Source organism: Lissotriton vulgaris, chromosome 11, assembly GCF_964263255.1.
Source record: "Lissotriton vulgaris chromosome 11, aLisVul1.2, whole genome shotgun sequence".
NCBI lineage: Eukaryota > Metazoa > Chordata > Amphibia > Caudata > Salamandridae > Lissotriton > Lissotriton vulgaris.
The window spans coordinates 305,701,403-305,715,794 of NC_141699.1; the positions used below are offsets into that span (position 1 = coordinate 305,701,403).

Consider the following 14,392-nt stretch of genomic DNA (forward strand, 5'->3'; position numbering starts at 1 on the left):
CCAAAGCATGTGACCAGAAGGTTCCAAGTCATCCAAAATGCGGGGGCTCAGCTTCTGCTTAATGTTCCAAAACATATCTCAGCTAAGAATGAATGCCCTAGTTTCTCTTCTCTGGCTTTCCGTTGATCAGCGGTTGAAGTTCAAACCTCTATGCCCAGTACATAGAGGACTTCATGCGAAAGGCACTCCTCAGCTATGGACCCATATGGTGCCATACATACAATAGGGTGAATGCTCATTCGCCTATCTCATCCCCAAGCTGCAGAACTCTATGCTCATTAGCCTGCGTATAATGGAGAATTAACTCACATTTAGGAAGCATGTAAAAGCATCACTCTATTTAGCTTAGTCCTTATCTTTAGAGGGTTTGCTGAGAATCATAGGTGCCAGTAATGCTGTGGATGCTAGCACTGGGAAGCCTTTTAGTAGCCATGTGCTCTGTAAATCTTGATAGGATAGAACAGAATAGAATGTCTGAATACTGATAACCCATTGCCACGATGTATCCTGCTGAGGGTGAAAGTAAAATATGAATGGCACAATATTTGATCAATGGCTGAGTGGTCTCACCCACTGCCCCACACTAAATACAGTGCTGGCAGGCAGAAAAACTACAAGTATATAACAAGCATTGGCATAGCCAATAGGTCCCGCTTTTGGGACTGTATAAGTATTTAGTAATGCAGCACAATATCCTTGGTGCAACAATATTAACTGCTGCATGCTTAAACACTTATAATGTCCCAAAGGCGAGACCTATTAGCTATGCCAATGCTTGTTCATTCTGAAAATCTGGTCACCTTACTCTGACTGAGCATCCCCCAGTTGGGATAAGATGGTCACAGTGCCATTATCACCATCCTCTGACTGAGCACGCTCCTACCTCAGTACAATTGTGTGTATGTATTACTCAAATCAGGAGTGACTGAGCTATATGTTGAGAACTGTGTAGATTACATTTCTTGTGCGTTAATACATGATTCTGATCCTGTTAGTGCATTGTACAAGTGCCTTGAACAAATGTCCAGCCGTGGAATGTGCTTTTATCTTAAGCATGCCTGTGGGAGTGTGGGAGGTGAGTGCTTGTAGCCAGCAATTAATAGGTGTACTACAGGGTTGGCCTTTCTTCTCCAGGGAGGCAGTGACGAAAATATCACATAATTTACACGAGAGATTAATTCATTGAGCCCCCGTAAAGACAGGTTCAGCAGCAGCTTCGAGTAGCCTTGCCACCTAGCCACTATTTCCATGCACTCCAAACATTTCTATTTCAATGCAAGTACACTAATTGGGGGAAAATCGCTAAATCCAATGTTTTACTCATTTAAATAAAAAATTCGACACTGGAATACAAACCGAAAGCACTACAAACGTGCTTTGGAACTGAATACTCTATGCTCAAATCATTATTGTTGAAGGCAATGGAGACTTGTGCTGAAAAAATAATACTTGAGCTTTCCTCGAATTATTACTGAGGTGACAGCTCCTAGTCCTTTAATAATCCGACATGCACAAAAAAGAGTTATTTGTCTCGGAGTTTAGTGGCTCCATTAGGAGGGGGAGTGCGAGCAGAGGAGCATTCACAGCAATAGAAGACACACAAGAAATTGACGAAGAAGGAGGGGGAGTGCGAGCAGAGGAGCGTTCACAGGATAGAAGACACAAATGAAACGGACGAAGTGGGAGGGGGAGACGGAGGGGGAGTGCGAGCAGAGGAGCCTGATTATAGCAATAAAAACCACCGATGGCAGCTGTGCACTGTGCATGTGCACGCCCTCGTGAATGCAAGCTGGAGGCCAGTAAAAGCCTCTGGTGGCACGCTTAGCCGCTTCCGTGCGGGGGTAATACCCCCGCTGTGCTGGGGGCGCCCGCAGTGCCCCGGTGCTCATGATGAGCTGAGCTTGTCATAAGGCAGGGCGCTCGTGTGCATGATCACACCCATTGCAGTGGAACGCTCAGCACAGCAGGGGAATTATCCCCGTGTGTGAGCGTTCCGCGGCTCATGGCGAGATCGCCATGAGCACCGGAGCGCCGTGCCTCATGACTAGCTCAGCTCGTCATGAGCATGGAAGAGGTTAAAAGCCACTTACTAAATGCCTCGAAGACCTAAAAAAGTGATGTATGGAATGCTTGAATTAATCTCAGCCACTGGTAACGAATCAGGCCGCATTGCAATCCATCGTTTTTCTGCACAGCATGGCACATCAGCTTGGACCCAGCTATATGCAAATTGACCCAGCTCCAACACAAATGGTCCTGCCTGAACCAAAAAAACAAGAATTCTAAATGAGGAGGCATGGTGTAATTACCAGTGGCTGATATCAATTCAAGCATTCCATCCATTACGTGTTTAGTATACTTCAGTGTGACGCCCTAACTGGAGGGGGTATGTCCAGACATGGGTCCCATGCACACGGAGCCACTGGAACCAAGTGATGAGCTTTACAACACCAAAACCACTCTTGGGGTGTTTGTGTTTTATTTCAGGGAGGACCTAGCCTAGCCTAGCCTAGACTAGCGGCTCAGGCTGAGACTGATTTGCATACAGTTGGGTCCAAAAAGAGTTTGCATCCCAGTCCGTTGTTATTTTGGACACCATGCCGTCAAATGGCTGTGATTAACTCAAGCATTCTAGCCATCACTATTTTGTGTACCCGCAAGAAAATTCTCAACAGTTTAATTGGAGATAACTAAAGATAAAAGACCTTCAGCATCTCCATGAATACCTACAAAATTTCATACCAAAATTCCCATAGAGTTCGCTACAGTATTTGGCAATTTGTGAGCCAGCTACAAATATTATTTAAACTGAACAACCGGAGGAGTTGGGTGCTGTATCTTGCAGTATGTGTTTGTTAACCTTTACTGTTGCTTGTGTTAGGCCTAGCCATACAAGTGGTGTACTGTTTTTATCGGGCGAAGTGTGGAAACCCTGGGTAGTAGGGACTGTGTGGATGCAATTTCCGTACATTTTCCTCACAGAAATGCAAGGAAAATTTCACTTTAGCAAAGATTTGGTGTCTGGTGGTTATTCTGGGTAAGAAAAAGTTGTGGGATCCACAAGTCACACCTCGCTGGACTCTGCCTTTCTAGTTTTCAGAAAGGTCTGGGTTGCGTAGGTTTTCTTGGGTGCCTGTCAAGCCCCGGGACACATTTTACAGATACCAACATCGCCAAAAAAAGGGTTGATTTTTCATGCAAGAAATGGGATGTCTTCACGTCATGTTTTGGATCCTTTAGAATACCTAGGATGTAAGGAAAAGAGGATGTGCATTTGACCTATATACTAATTGTACGGAAAAAAAAATCGGAAGGCCTAAGTATGAGGTGCTCCAAACATCAAACAAGCATTTGCAATGCACTAGGTCTCGCATTAGGAAAGTTTGAGCTATTGGCATTGTAAATGACAAATATTTTATTTATGTGTTGGTTTTGAAAATAGCGAAATTAATAGCTTTGTCATTTACAATGCCAATAGTTTTAACTTTCGCAAATGTGACACCTATAGCATTTGTAATGCCATATGTGTTGAATTTACTTGACTTAGATGTATTGATATTACAAATAACAATGGCTTTTATTTTTTTTAAATAATTAATACTTAAATAAAAGTTATTGTAATTTATAATGGCAATAGCTTTAACTTTTGTGATCATTTTGTTTGGTGTATTTTATTGTGACGAAAATCCAAGAACAGAAGTGAAATATTAACATCTTTTTGTGACATTTGTAATAAAGCTTGAAACATTGAGAGAACATATTTGAACCAGTTGTTGTTGAATGGTTGCACAGATTGATGCTTTGGTGTTCAGTGATGTTATGGTGCCCCTGAGTGATGTTTAGATAGATAGATAGATAGATAGATAGATAGATAGATAGATAGATAGATAGATAGATAGAGTGAGGGCGATAGTTAGATAGATAGAGTGAGGGCGATCGATTGAGTTGAACGGAGAGAGACACAAGTGGTGAATGAAAGGAGGGGGGCAGATCACACCTGTGGACTTCAGGCCACCGCCAGGATGCACTATGCTACAGATGAAGGAGCAACATAAGACCACAGAACAGAGGTGCACCAAAGAGAGCTGGGGAAGAACTAGTTTTCTGGTGCAGAGAACATAGTGTAGGGACACATTATGGTACAAGGAAACAGACGATTATTGAAAACAAGGGAAAAGGTGGACTTCTAATTTACGGGGAGATTTAGAGGTAAACAGAAACACATTTTAAAAGGGACGATGCTTGGAACACAGAAAAGAAGGTTTTGATGAACAGAAACGAAGACAGCAGACCGCAGTGAGCTGTGAAAGGCAAAGGGAGTTTTCTAAGATTAAAACTGGGCGTGCTGGGTGGAAGGGTGCAGAGAGTGAGAGGTGAGACTGGAGGACACAGGAAGCCACATCAGAGACAGAGATTGTGAATATGAACTATTAATGTGAGAGTAAGCGGCTCCATAACTGTCCTTCCCTAGAGGGGTGAACAGGCTTCCCTCGGGCATGTGCAGAGCTGACACCGGCTAAGCATGTTCAACCACACAGCAAGAAAGCACATGTGTGTGGTTTCAGTCCCCTGCACCAGAGCCGGAGGGCTGGGCACAGAGTACATGCTTTCAGACACGACCTGCCCCCTGCACATACACTAGGTGCTGGGTCTTTTTTTCAGCTTCACCAGGGACCGTAGGGGCGGCCTCGCTCCTCCCAGGGGTCAGTTCCTGAGCTGGAGGTGCACGAATAAAGGCAAGAGATTTTATTTCCTTCTCTCTTGTTCGGTTTGTCTATTGAGATTTTATAGGTCTGTTAGCATTACAGTGTCAGGTCATAATATCACAAGGGTGTTTACAACGTGATTAGCAATAATACTAGGCATGTTTGGGATCACAACATGAGATGTTATGAGCACGCATCCCATAGAGATATGTAATCGGCCAGAAAGGACAGGAGTGCACAGACAGCCGTCCTTCACCTAAATTACAAAAGGAACAAGTTAAGTGTGCTCTGAGGCAGGGGGGACGGGTGAGGGGGGGGGACGGGTGAGGGGGGGGGGCGAGGGGGGGTCAGGGGGAGAAGTGGGGAGCTAAAGCGAGGAGAGGCTCCCTGAGTGGACGTGGGTTGGGGGGGGGGGGGGGACGCTAAGCGAGGAGACCTCTGTCTGCAGGGTAGTGCCTGGAGACTTTCTTATCTTTAGGGGGGCCATCTGTTCTGGGACAACCCACTGTTTGGGAATACTGAGCGGAGGACTCCAGTTCTATGCATAAAAATATACCTGTGGAACAGCACAACTCCGGGCCGTAAACATACAAAGCAAAATACCAGCACTAACGTAAAGGGCAGGAGTGATCGTACAACGGTGGTGGGGGAGGGCTGTAGCTAAAATGTAAATAAAAACATCACCGTAGAAGCAATGCCAAGTGGTTGATGCCGAGGCATGGAGCACTAATAATGCGGCATGACAAATGCTGGGGAAGCAGTAGCAAAAACGAAAAAAAACAAGCAATGTCCTGAGCAAATGGCGGGGGCCTGAAGCAGTGGAGTGGGAAAGGTGAGGGGGGAGTCACGGGGAGATTAAGGGACAGAAGGCAAGCGGCAGTGAAGTGCAGGCGAGGGTGAGGGGGCGGGGAGCAGAGCCTTTGAAGAGCCAGAGAAGTGAATAATTAGGGGAGGAGAACTGGCAGGCTGATAAGTAGAAGGCTCAAGCAAGCTCGTGCACGAAGCGTGCACTTCCCAAAATCCGCTGGAGAGCCCTTGGCCTTAAGTAGTGGTTGGTTTAGCTGCATTAGGGCTCTTTTTCCTATTCCTGCGGAATAGGAAAGGGGCAAGCCCTAAAAAGGGCTAAGCACAGGGGAGATGGAAAAGCCTAAACAACTAAGAGGAAAAAAGCCAATACAAAAGCAAATAAGTTAGCCTACAGGCTTTGTTTACAGATTTGTTAATCTATGCAGTGAAAGAGAACTGCTGTAATACAATGGTTCACAACATTTGTACTCACCCTGTGGCAATAATTCCACCCTTTGGGTAGAATGTACAACACAACCCATTGGTAACGGGTGCAAACGCAATGGGAGCTTCCAAATCTAAAGCCCAAATCCTCAGAAATCTGAAAAAAAAAACACATTATGACTAGATCACAGGGAGTTAAAAAAAAACAACGTTATATTGTACAAGGTATTAACAATATCCAGAAACTCTGTCATTTAAAGAGTTCAACATCTCTTAAATAATACACTTTCCAGAAAGAAAATAAGTAATTTCTAGGCTTTGGTGGTTGTTTATGAATAATCACACATTATCGACTATAGGTGAATGAAGCATTACTTACTTAGCTGTAATCACAGGTTTGCAGCTTGTTACTCTTGTAAACTGAAAAACTGTGCATAACCCCACCTTCCAGTATGAGGCCCTAAAGCAAGCAATGCATTTCTCCTTTTACTGGGTCCACATCAGTGGATTCGATAATCTCATTGTCTAAATCCCAGCTGTTCGGAGGGCCACAGGTACATCTGCTTCAAAGACAAGCTGGAGAGTTATCATTAAATAAATGTGCCTGTTTAACGCATGCCACTGTTGCAGATTCACATGTACAACAGTTCACCATTGCCTTTAATGTGGTGGTAGGCAAGGATGAGAAAGGGCAAAGCCCTGTCTTGTTTGTCCCCCTATGAATTGTTTTTGTTCAAAGTGTGGGCAAACGACACAAAGCTCCATTGCAAAGGTCAGGTTTTGGTTATGTTGTCTTACAAGAAAACTGTATAGACCCCTTTCTTGGAGCCATTATGGGTTTGCGGGGTGAGGGGATGGGATGGTGGTGTGAGAGGATGGGACGGTGGTGTGGTAGAAAGCTACCTCCAAGCGTGTGCCTAGTAGACCTGGATACATCTGCAGAACTCTGATCTCAAAATGGCCTTCCCTTTCTGAGGCTGGTAAAGATTGCAAAGGCTCAGGTTGTGGCAGAAAATAGCTTTGTGTGCTGAATGTAGTATAGGATGGCTCTTCTGATAGTGAATGAATTCAATGAGAGCTCAGGGTTGAATCCAGATTTGTGAAAAATACGAAATTCTGTCATGGTGAATGTGTAAACTTAAATAATATTTGGCTGTTTCTCCTAATTTACAAATGATAAGTAACAAAGTATTTGGCCACAAAAAGACCACCATCCAAGGTGGCTCTAAGGTCACATCAATGCAGGATGTCAAAAGGTAACGTCAGAGTACAATATTCAAGCTCCTAAACTGTGTTGGGACAATACATGTTGGGATAAATCTCTTTAAAACCTTTCATAAATGTCTTAAAGGGATTCAAAAACAGAATGCTGTTCAAAGTTTTGTAAGAACAGTCAGATGCAATGGAGCAATGAGCCAGTTTAACACATTCCCTTCGCTTGCAATCATGAGCAAATCTCTCCCACTTTAGCATGCTTGAATTGAGGTCAACAACAAAAAAGGAGAAGCAGTAGTGGAAAGAGTCTTTTCTGGTCTGTTCTCTTTGCTCACCTAAGAGTTCTAGCTTAAAAGTGAACTGAACAACTATTTTGGAGGGAATGGGAAGACCAGTGAAAAGGATTTTTATTTAATTTAGCAGCCTTTTGCTTTTCATATGGTCTGGTTTGTATAAGGAAGGAACTAATACGTAACTTGAAATATTTATACAGCTTGAAACTCAGTTCCCGAGTTTGAGCTGCTCGAGAGCGCATCTGAACGCAAACATATTCTGTATCAGGTTGATTATCAGTAGGACACATCATGTCAGCGTAAGGCTGGGGATAATCGTGGTAAATTGATGACTGGACTAGTGATTACATAGGAATATCACAGTGTTCAAAAATTGCTGCCTGAAACATAATGGACATTAAGAAATATATAAACTGTTTACAAATCAGAATGAAAGCCTCAGCTTGTAGACGCCTATAGCAGGCCCTCACCAAACGTGCAACTTACTTGAGAATGCCAAGGCCACCGACTTAGAAATGAAACAGAAATACGAGCTAGAAAGAAAAGTTTAATATGCATGTAATGGAGTCAACAGGGGAACTCAGACTGAAATGGATTCCCATCTGAAATCTACCGGATGTACAAGGATGCACTGGTACAGCAATTATAGAAATTACACTTGTATGTCAAAGACAAGGGCAGACCTAAGGACAACGTAAGTGCAGCACTATATCAGCGACCATATTCATGGTAAATATACTGGAGAAATGCAACTCCCACCAATGAAGAATCTATAAATTAAGATCAGTTGTAAAACCATGGCAATGAAGATTCACACAAGAATCAGTTCTTTAGTGAGTGGGACCAGGTTTAAACCTAGGACGCACGGAGCCATTAACCTAAGATGTTAGGGTTTTGCTTCACGAAGATGTTGTATGTTCTTGAATGCAGATCATGTATTATACCAGGGATCAGATCAACTTTTTGAGATAAACTTTTTCAAACCTTACAATGGATTTCATTTTAACCTCAAGCTTCAGAATGGAATAGATTTCTGTGTAGTGAATCAACTGAAAAGGAAATGAGTGGAAGATAATAATCAGCTAAGACGTGCAACGAAGAACAAGGCCTTGTTACTACTGCTTTTACCATATTTGCTTCCACAAAGGACAATGTGAAGCAGATTTAGATATTGTGGCATTCTTTTGGGATTTCTATGAGCGGATTTAAAGCTGCTTCATGTAAAAGACTCTGCAGAGGCTCAAACATTAATTCTGGAGAATATTGTATATATTTACCTGGTTTCTGGACTGTAAATTAACTTTAAAAAGTCAAGGTATAGGACACCTTTATAATTTCCATCCTCCCACTCTGATAGGCTTGTGGACATATTTCAGTAGCTAGGAAGAAACACTTACTGTACAAACAACAACCTACCCAGAGGTAACACCAAGGTTTTGTTGGCACCTGACCCAGTCCCTGCATGCCCGTTTGCAATGATTCGCTCAAAGTCTTGTTATCCAAACGTTTCTTCTAAATCACTTAAGGAAGGGCAAGTCTCGCAGGACATCGCGTTTATCAGGGATACCTCGCTCAAGGATTTCTCCTCACCATGACATACTTGTGCCCCTAGGTTTTTCCATTATTTACAAAGACAGAAAAGACCAGCGAGGGGGAGGGGTAGCTATCATTCATATAGACAACATGGTCATCACGGAAATAGAATCATGCAATTACAACACATTTGAATGTCTTTCAACCAACATAAAGACCAAAGATAATGGAACTTTGCTCTGCCACCATCTCCATCATCCACCAGGCAACACCTCCGCATTCGGGGAACACTTATCTGACCGGATAGCTTAAGGTGCACTTGGAGATGCCAACAACCTAATTCTTGGCGACCTTAACCTGCGGTGGGATGAAACTAACAACCCGCTAATTCAAACGCTATCCAATCTCCTCTGTGACAACAATTTAACCTAATACTGCACGGAGGAGACGCACTACAAAAGGAGCCACCTTGGATGCCATCATCGCTCAAAGAAACACAATTACAATCAACTACATACTCCCCGTGGACTAGTCAGACCACCACAGGATCTTATTTCATATCAACCAACAAACTCTCTCAAGTGCCTATGCAATACCCCCGCAAATGGATCAGAAACTTCTCCCAGATTCCCATGGTAGTCCTTGAAGAACGGATAAGCTTGCTTCTTTCCTACACCATTGACCATCTCTCCACAACCGAACTCACCAAGCGTTACAACGCATAGCTAGTGACCATGCTTGACTAGCTAGCTCCCCCAAAGCTGAAAAAAAGACGAGCCATTCCATCCAGGTCATGGTTTAACTCCAACCTCAATTCTGAAAGGAGAAAACTAAGAGCCAAAGAAAGCAGCTGGAGGAATAACCCTATCTCCATCCTCCACGAACAACTCAAAACAGCCCGTAGGAAGTACAACAATCACATAAAAAACAAGAAATTTAGCTTTTTCCTTTTGGCGCTGGACAGCGCAAAAAAAGACCCAAGGAGTTCTATAGCATCATCAGGCAACAAACCTCCAAGGCCGTGACCTCCTCCATACAGGCGTCCAAAGAACTCTGCACCAACTTCTTGAATGATAAGATCACTAAGATCGAACTCTCACTAGACGCCAACAATACGCACCCCACTAGGAGCATCACATCCGGGACGCTCGATTTCTCTCCCTGTACCTCTTCCAATTCCTGGCTAAGCTTCTGCCCCTTTCAAGAATCTGAGATAGTCATGATGATCTCCACCTCCAAACCCTCAGCTCATGTCCTAGCCCCCATTCCTCCCCTACTGACCAAAAAACTGAAGCGCACCCTAGCTCTGCTTTGGTGCACTATCATAAATAGCTCCTTGAAATATGGAGTTGTTCCAGACTGCCTTAAAATGGAACAAGTCACACCCTTGCTGAAAAAACCCGGCCTCAACATTACAAAGCTGAATAACTTTAGACCGTGTCCAACCTCCCCCTTCTGTCCAAAACCCTAGAAAGATGCGTACCACAACAACTATATATATATATATATATATATATATATATATATATATATATATATATATATACACATATACACGAGAATCCCGACCCTGCTATGCTCAAAGAATGGGCTGAATCCAACTTGGAATCGTCAGCGAAATTATTAAAAATCCTTGTAAAATATGCATTAAGTGACCACATGAAATTAAAGGGTGAAATTGACAAACTGGAGGAAGAGATTGCGGAATTGGGCATGAATGAACAAATCAAGAAATTGCGTGATGAAATGTTGGTCCGTTTAAATAAGGAAGAGGAGGTAATCAAAAAAAGAAAGACTTACAAATTTGAAAGAGATCGGCTAGATTACCTAAACGGCCAAATTTTCACCTTTGCTAGACGATACGATGGAGTGAAAGCAAGAGTCAAGGGTGCACAAAATAAAACTTCTGGGGTACGTGAAAACTCTATCTCAGGATCTGACCTTAGCTCTAACATCGAAAGTGAGGCAGAGGGTGAAAATAGAACGGACCCGACCTTGGGGTTTACCAAACTTTCCATGGCGGAGGAGGTCGATTGCCTCTGCCTGGACCGGAGAGACACGTTACGCTCACGAACAAAACAAACACCAGGCGGAACTACAGGCGGAACCAACGCCGCAAAAAATGCCGGAGCCGCCAGGGGCAAATCAAAGGGACCCCCAAGAGGTAGGTGGAACTGATTTCAAAAACGCAACACAACGCAAGCGGAAACCCCAACTCAGTAATTAATTTAACAGAGACTGTGCTGACTCGGCCTAAAGAAGCCGTACTGTCTCTGGGCTTGTCGTTTTGCCCGCCATGTGATTTTAATTACGCAGATGTACGAATGGACAATTACAGATTTGTTCGGAAATTGAAACTGAACAAATTTCACAGCCTTCAGTCGAAAAAACAACATCCTGTTGAGGTTAGAAGCCCCACTTTGCTGACCGTGGGGGACCAAGATGGCATGAATGAAATATGGTCCCTACAAAAGAAAACTATTGGCAGCCAGGGGGGTGATTCTAATCTGGGGAGAGATAATGCAGCTGCAGGCTTAACATCTTTCAAACCAAAGTCCACGTTCCAACCGATAATGCTCCACGATAGCATTGACGTTTATCATGACTTGGTGGTAAAGGAGCTTAAACATCTATATATTGCTACCAACAGTAGACGTCCCAAAATCACCAAACAAAATTGGAGCTATAATCAACTGGTTAAAAAATTGAGCGCGGACAACAATATTTTGGTGCGACAGGCGGACAAAGGGGGAAATGTTGTATTGTGGCCCCGTGAGATATATTTGGAGGAGGCAGAAAAACAACTAAACGACATTTCTTGTTACAGAAAGAGCAATTGGCCCACCTTGAGAGCTGCATGGGGGGACCAAATAGCGAAACTCCAGGCTTGGAGAAGTGGGGGGATTATCACTGAGGATGAATTCCGATTTATGAAAAAAGAGCATCCAGTGGTACCATCCTTTTATTTAATCCCCAAAGTACACATGGACTGTAACAAACCACCTGGGCGCCCAATTATTTCTGCCATCAACAGCTCCCTGGAGAATGTCTCCAAATACATAGACTTCTTCCTACAGGATTGGGTCAAAGGACTGGGGTCTTATGTACAAGATTCAACAGATTTCATTCGTAAAACAGAACAGTTGGTGTGGGGTCCAGGCTTTTTGCTTATGACCCTTGATGTATCATCGTTATATACCTCTATTGGACACCGAGATGGTCTCAAGGCGATTGAACATTTCCTGAACAAACGTCCTATATATTATGGGGTGCATAACAGGATGCTGTTGTCCATGGTTCAAATGTGTCTAGAGCAGAATTTCTTCTTGTTTAATAATCAAATTTACAAACAAATAAGAGGTGTCACCATGGGGGCCTGTTCCTCCCCCAGCTACGCATGTTTGCACATGGGGCTGTGGGAGGAACAGGTCCTGGCGGGGGATCTGCGTACAATCATGGAACAGCATGTGGTCACCTACCTAAGATATATAGATGACTTATTTTTTGTTTGGAGAGGGACGGAGGAAGCAGCTATTCAATTTGTCAACAGGCTAAATGTTAACAGTTTAAATCTATGCTTTACATCATGCATTCATGCAGGGACTGTTAATTTTCTAGACATGGAAATCTATGTTGAAAACAACCGCATACAAACGAAACTATTCAGAAAGCCCACTGCGGGTAATACCATCCTGCATGCAGCAAGTCATCACCCCAGCCACCTGATACGGAGCATTCCCTATGGAGAGATGTTACGTATCAGGCGGATTTGCAGCAGTGATGAGGAATGCGAGTTGGCTCAAGAGGCGAGCAAGTGTAGATTCCTTGATAGGGGAAATTCAAAAGCTATAATTGAGTCTGCCCAGAGAAGAACGCAGCTTATATCCCGAGAAAATGCACTTATCCCTAAAAACAAGGAGGTTGATACAACCCCGGCTGGGGAAGTAATCAGACCTCGCATGATTGTAACATATAGCCGGCAACACTCAGCCATTAGAAAAATATTTAATCAGAACTGGAACCTCATACTGGGGGATCCAATCATTGGCAACAAAGTGTTGAATAAGCCACTTCTCACTTTCAGGAAATCAAAATCCATGGCCAAGTCATTGGTCAAAAATACCTTGGAACCACAAATCTCGACCACTTGGAAGGCCCTAGGCAGCGGCTTCAGGAAATGTACACAATGTAAGGCATGTAAACATGGGGTCAACAAGACTAAATATGTTGTCCCATTCTCACAAACACCTAGAGAAATTACCAAACGCCTGAATTGTAAAACAGACTATGCGGTCTATGTGCTGGAGTGCACTTGTGGACTTAGGTATGTGGGTAGTACCCGCCTGCCGGTCCACAAGCTCGTGCTCCAGCACATTAGAGTTATAAATAACAAAGATCAGGCCTACCATGTGGCTAGGCATTTTGAACATGAGCATAGTTCTAATCCCATGCATCTGTCTTATTACGCAATTGATTCAGTTTGGCCAATGAAGAGAGGTGGAAATCGGGATGCGAGGCTTCGTCTTCTCGAAACGAGATACATCCTGGAGTTAGACAGTAAGCAACCTTATGGGCTTAATGCAACAGAGGATCTATATACCTGTTTGTAAATTGTTTTCGATTTACTTCCTTTTAGACCTCATTTGCATTAAATTTTAGTTGGGTGTTCCTGCAAGGTTCTTAACAATGTAGAGATGTACTTGCATTGTAGTCGGGAACTTTCCATAGGTAGATTCAGTACAGCACATGATAGTTAAGAGTTGTCTCTGGATCCAGGGATCTGGGATCTTTGATTGACAGTTTGCACTTTCGATATGGTATTTGTTTATATTTGATGAATTCTTTCTCAATATTTAGTTGCCGGCTCTACCTCATATCTTAAATCAAAGAGCTCTGCAATAAGGAGGGCAGCCCCGGAGTAGCATCTGTGGGATCTATCATCAGCTCTATCTTCTTTGAAAACAGTTTTGTTTATTTCATTTAGCACTTGCACCAGCACTTTAGAAAAAAATCAAATTTTGCACTTCTTTAATTGCCGATTGAAAGAAAACAACTGATAAATGACAGCAATTTTCTGAGGGTCTTAGCCCACTGGGGCTTGATTGTTTACAATGTTTAGTGTACATTCGTGGATGTGAAATGAACAATGAGATCTAAAAAATCGTATGATTTAATAGGATGTGAGATTTTATCATCCCTATCCATTGTCTTACCTGTATTTATACAGAGATCAATATCAGAGTTTTAAAATGTTTAAATACGTATTTATATATTTTATATTTTGGTTGCATGCGCATCCAACATTGTATTGCGAGATTGCATTGTGATGTAAATACATGTGAATGAAGTATTTTTTCCATGTTGATTGTTACCCATTTCGAAATGTTCTTTCGTCATTTTTTGATTCCAGGGCTG

At 43.0% G+C, this 14,392-nt stretch overlaps 1 protein-coding gene across 1 annotated transcript in view; it reads right to left on the reverse strand.

Moving 5' to 3' along the window:
• WSB2 (WD repeat and SOCS box containing 2) overlaps positions 1 to 14,392 on the reverse strand; it is a 258,576-nt gene that overhangs the window by 42,014 nt on the left and 202,170 nt on the right. Inside the window, exon 9 of the mRNA XM_086943273.1 lies at positions 5,986 to 6,093. Coding sequence (XP_086799399.1) covers positions 5,986 to 6,093 — 108 coding nt within the window. The remainder of the gene's footprint in view (positions 1 to 5,985; positions 6,094 to 14,392) is intronic.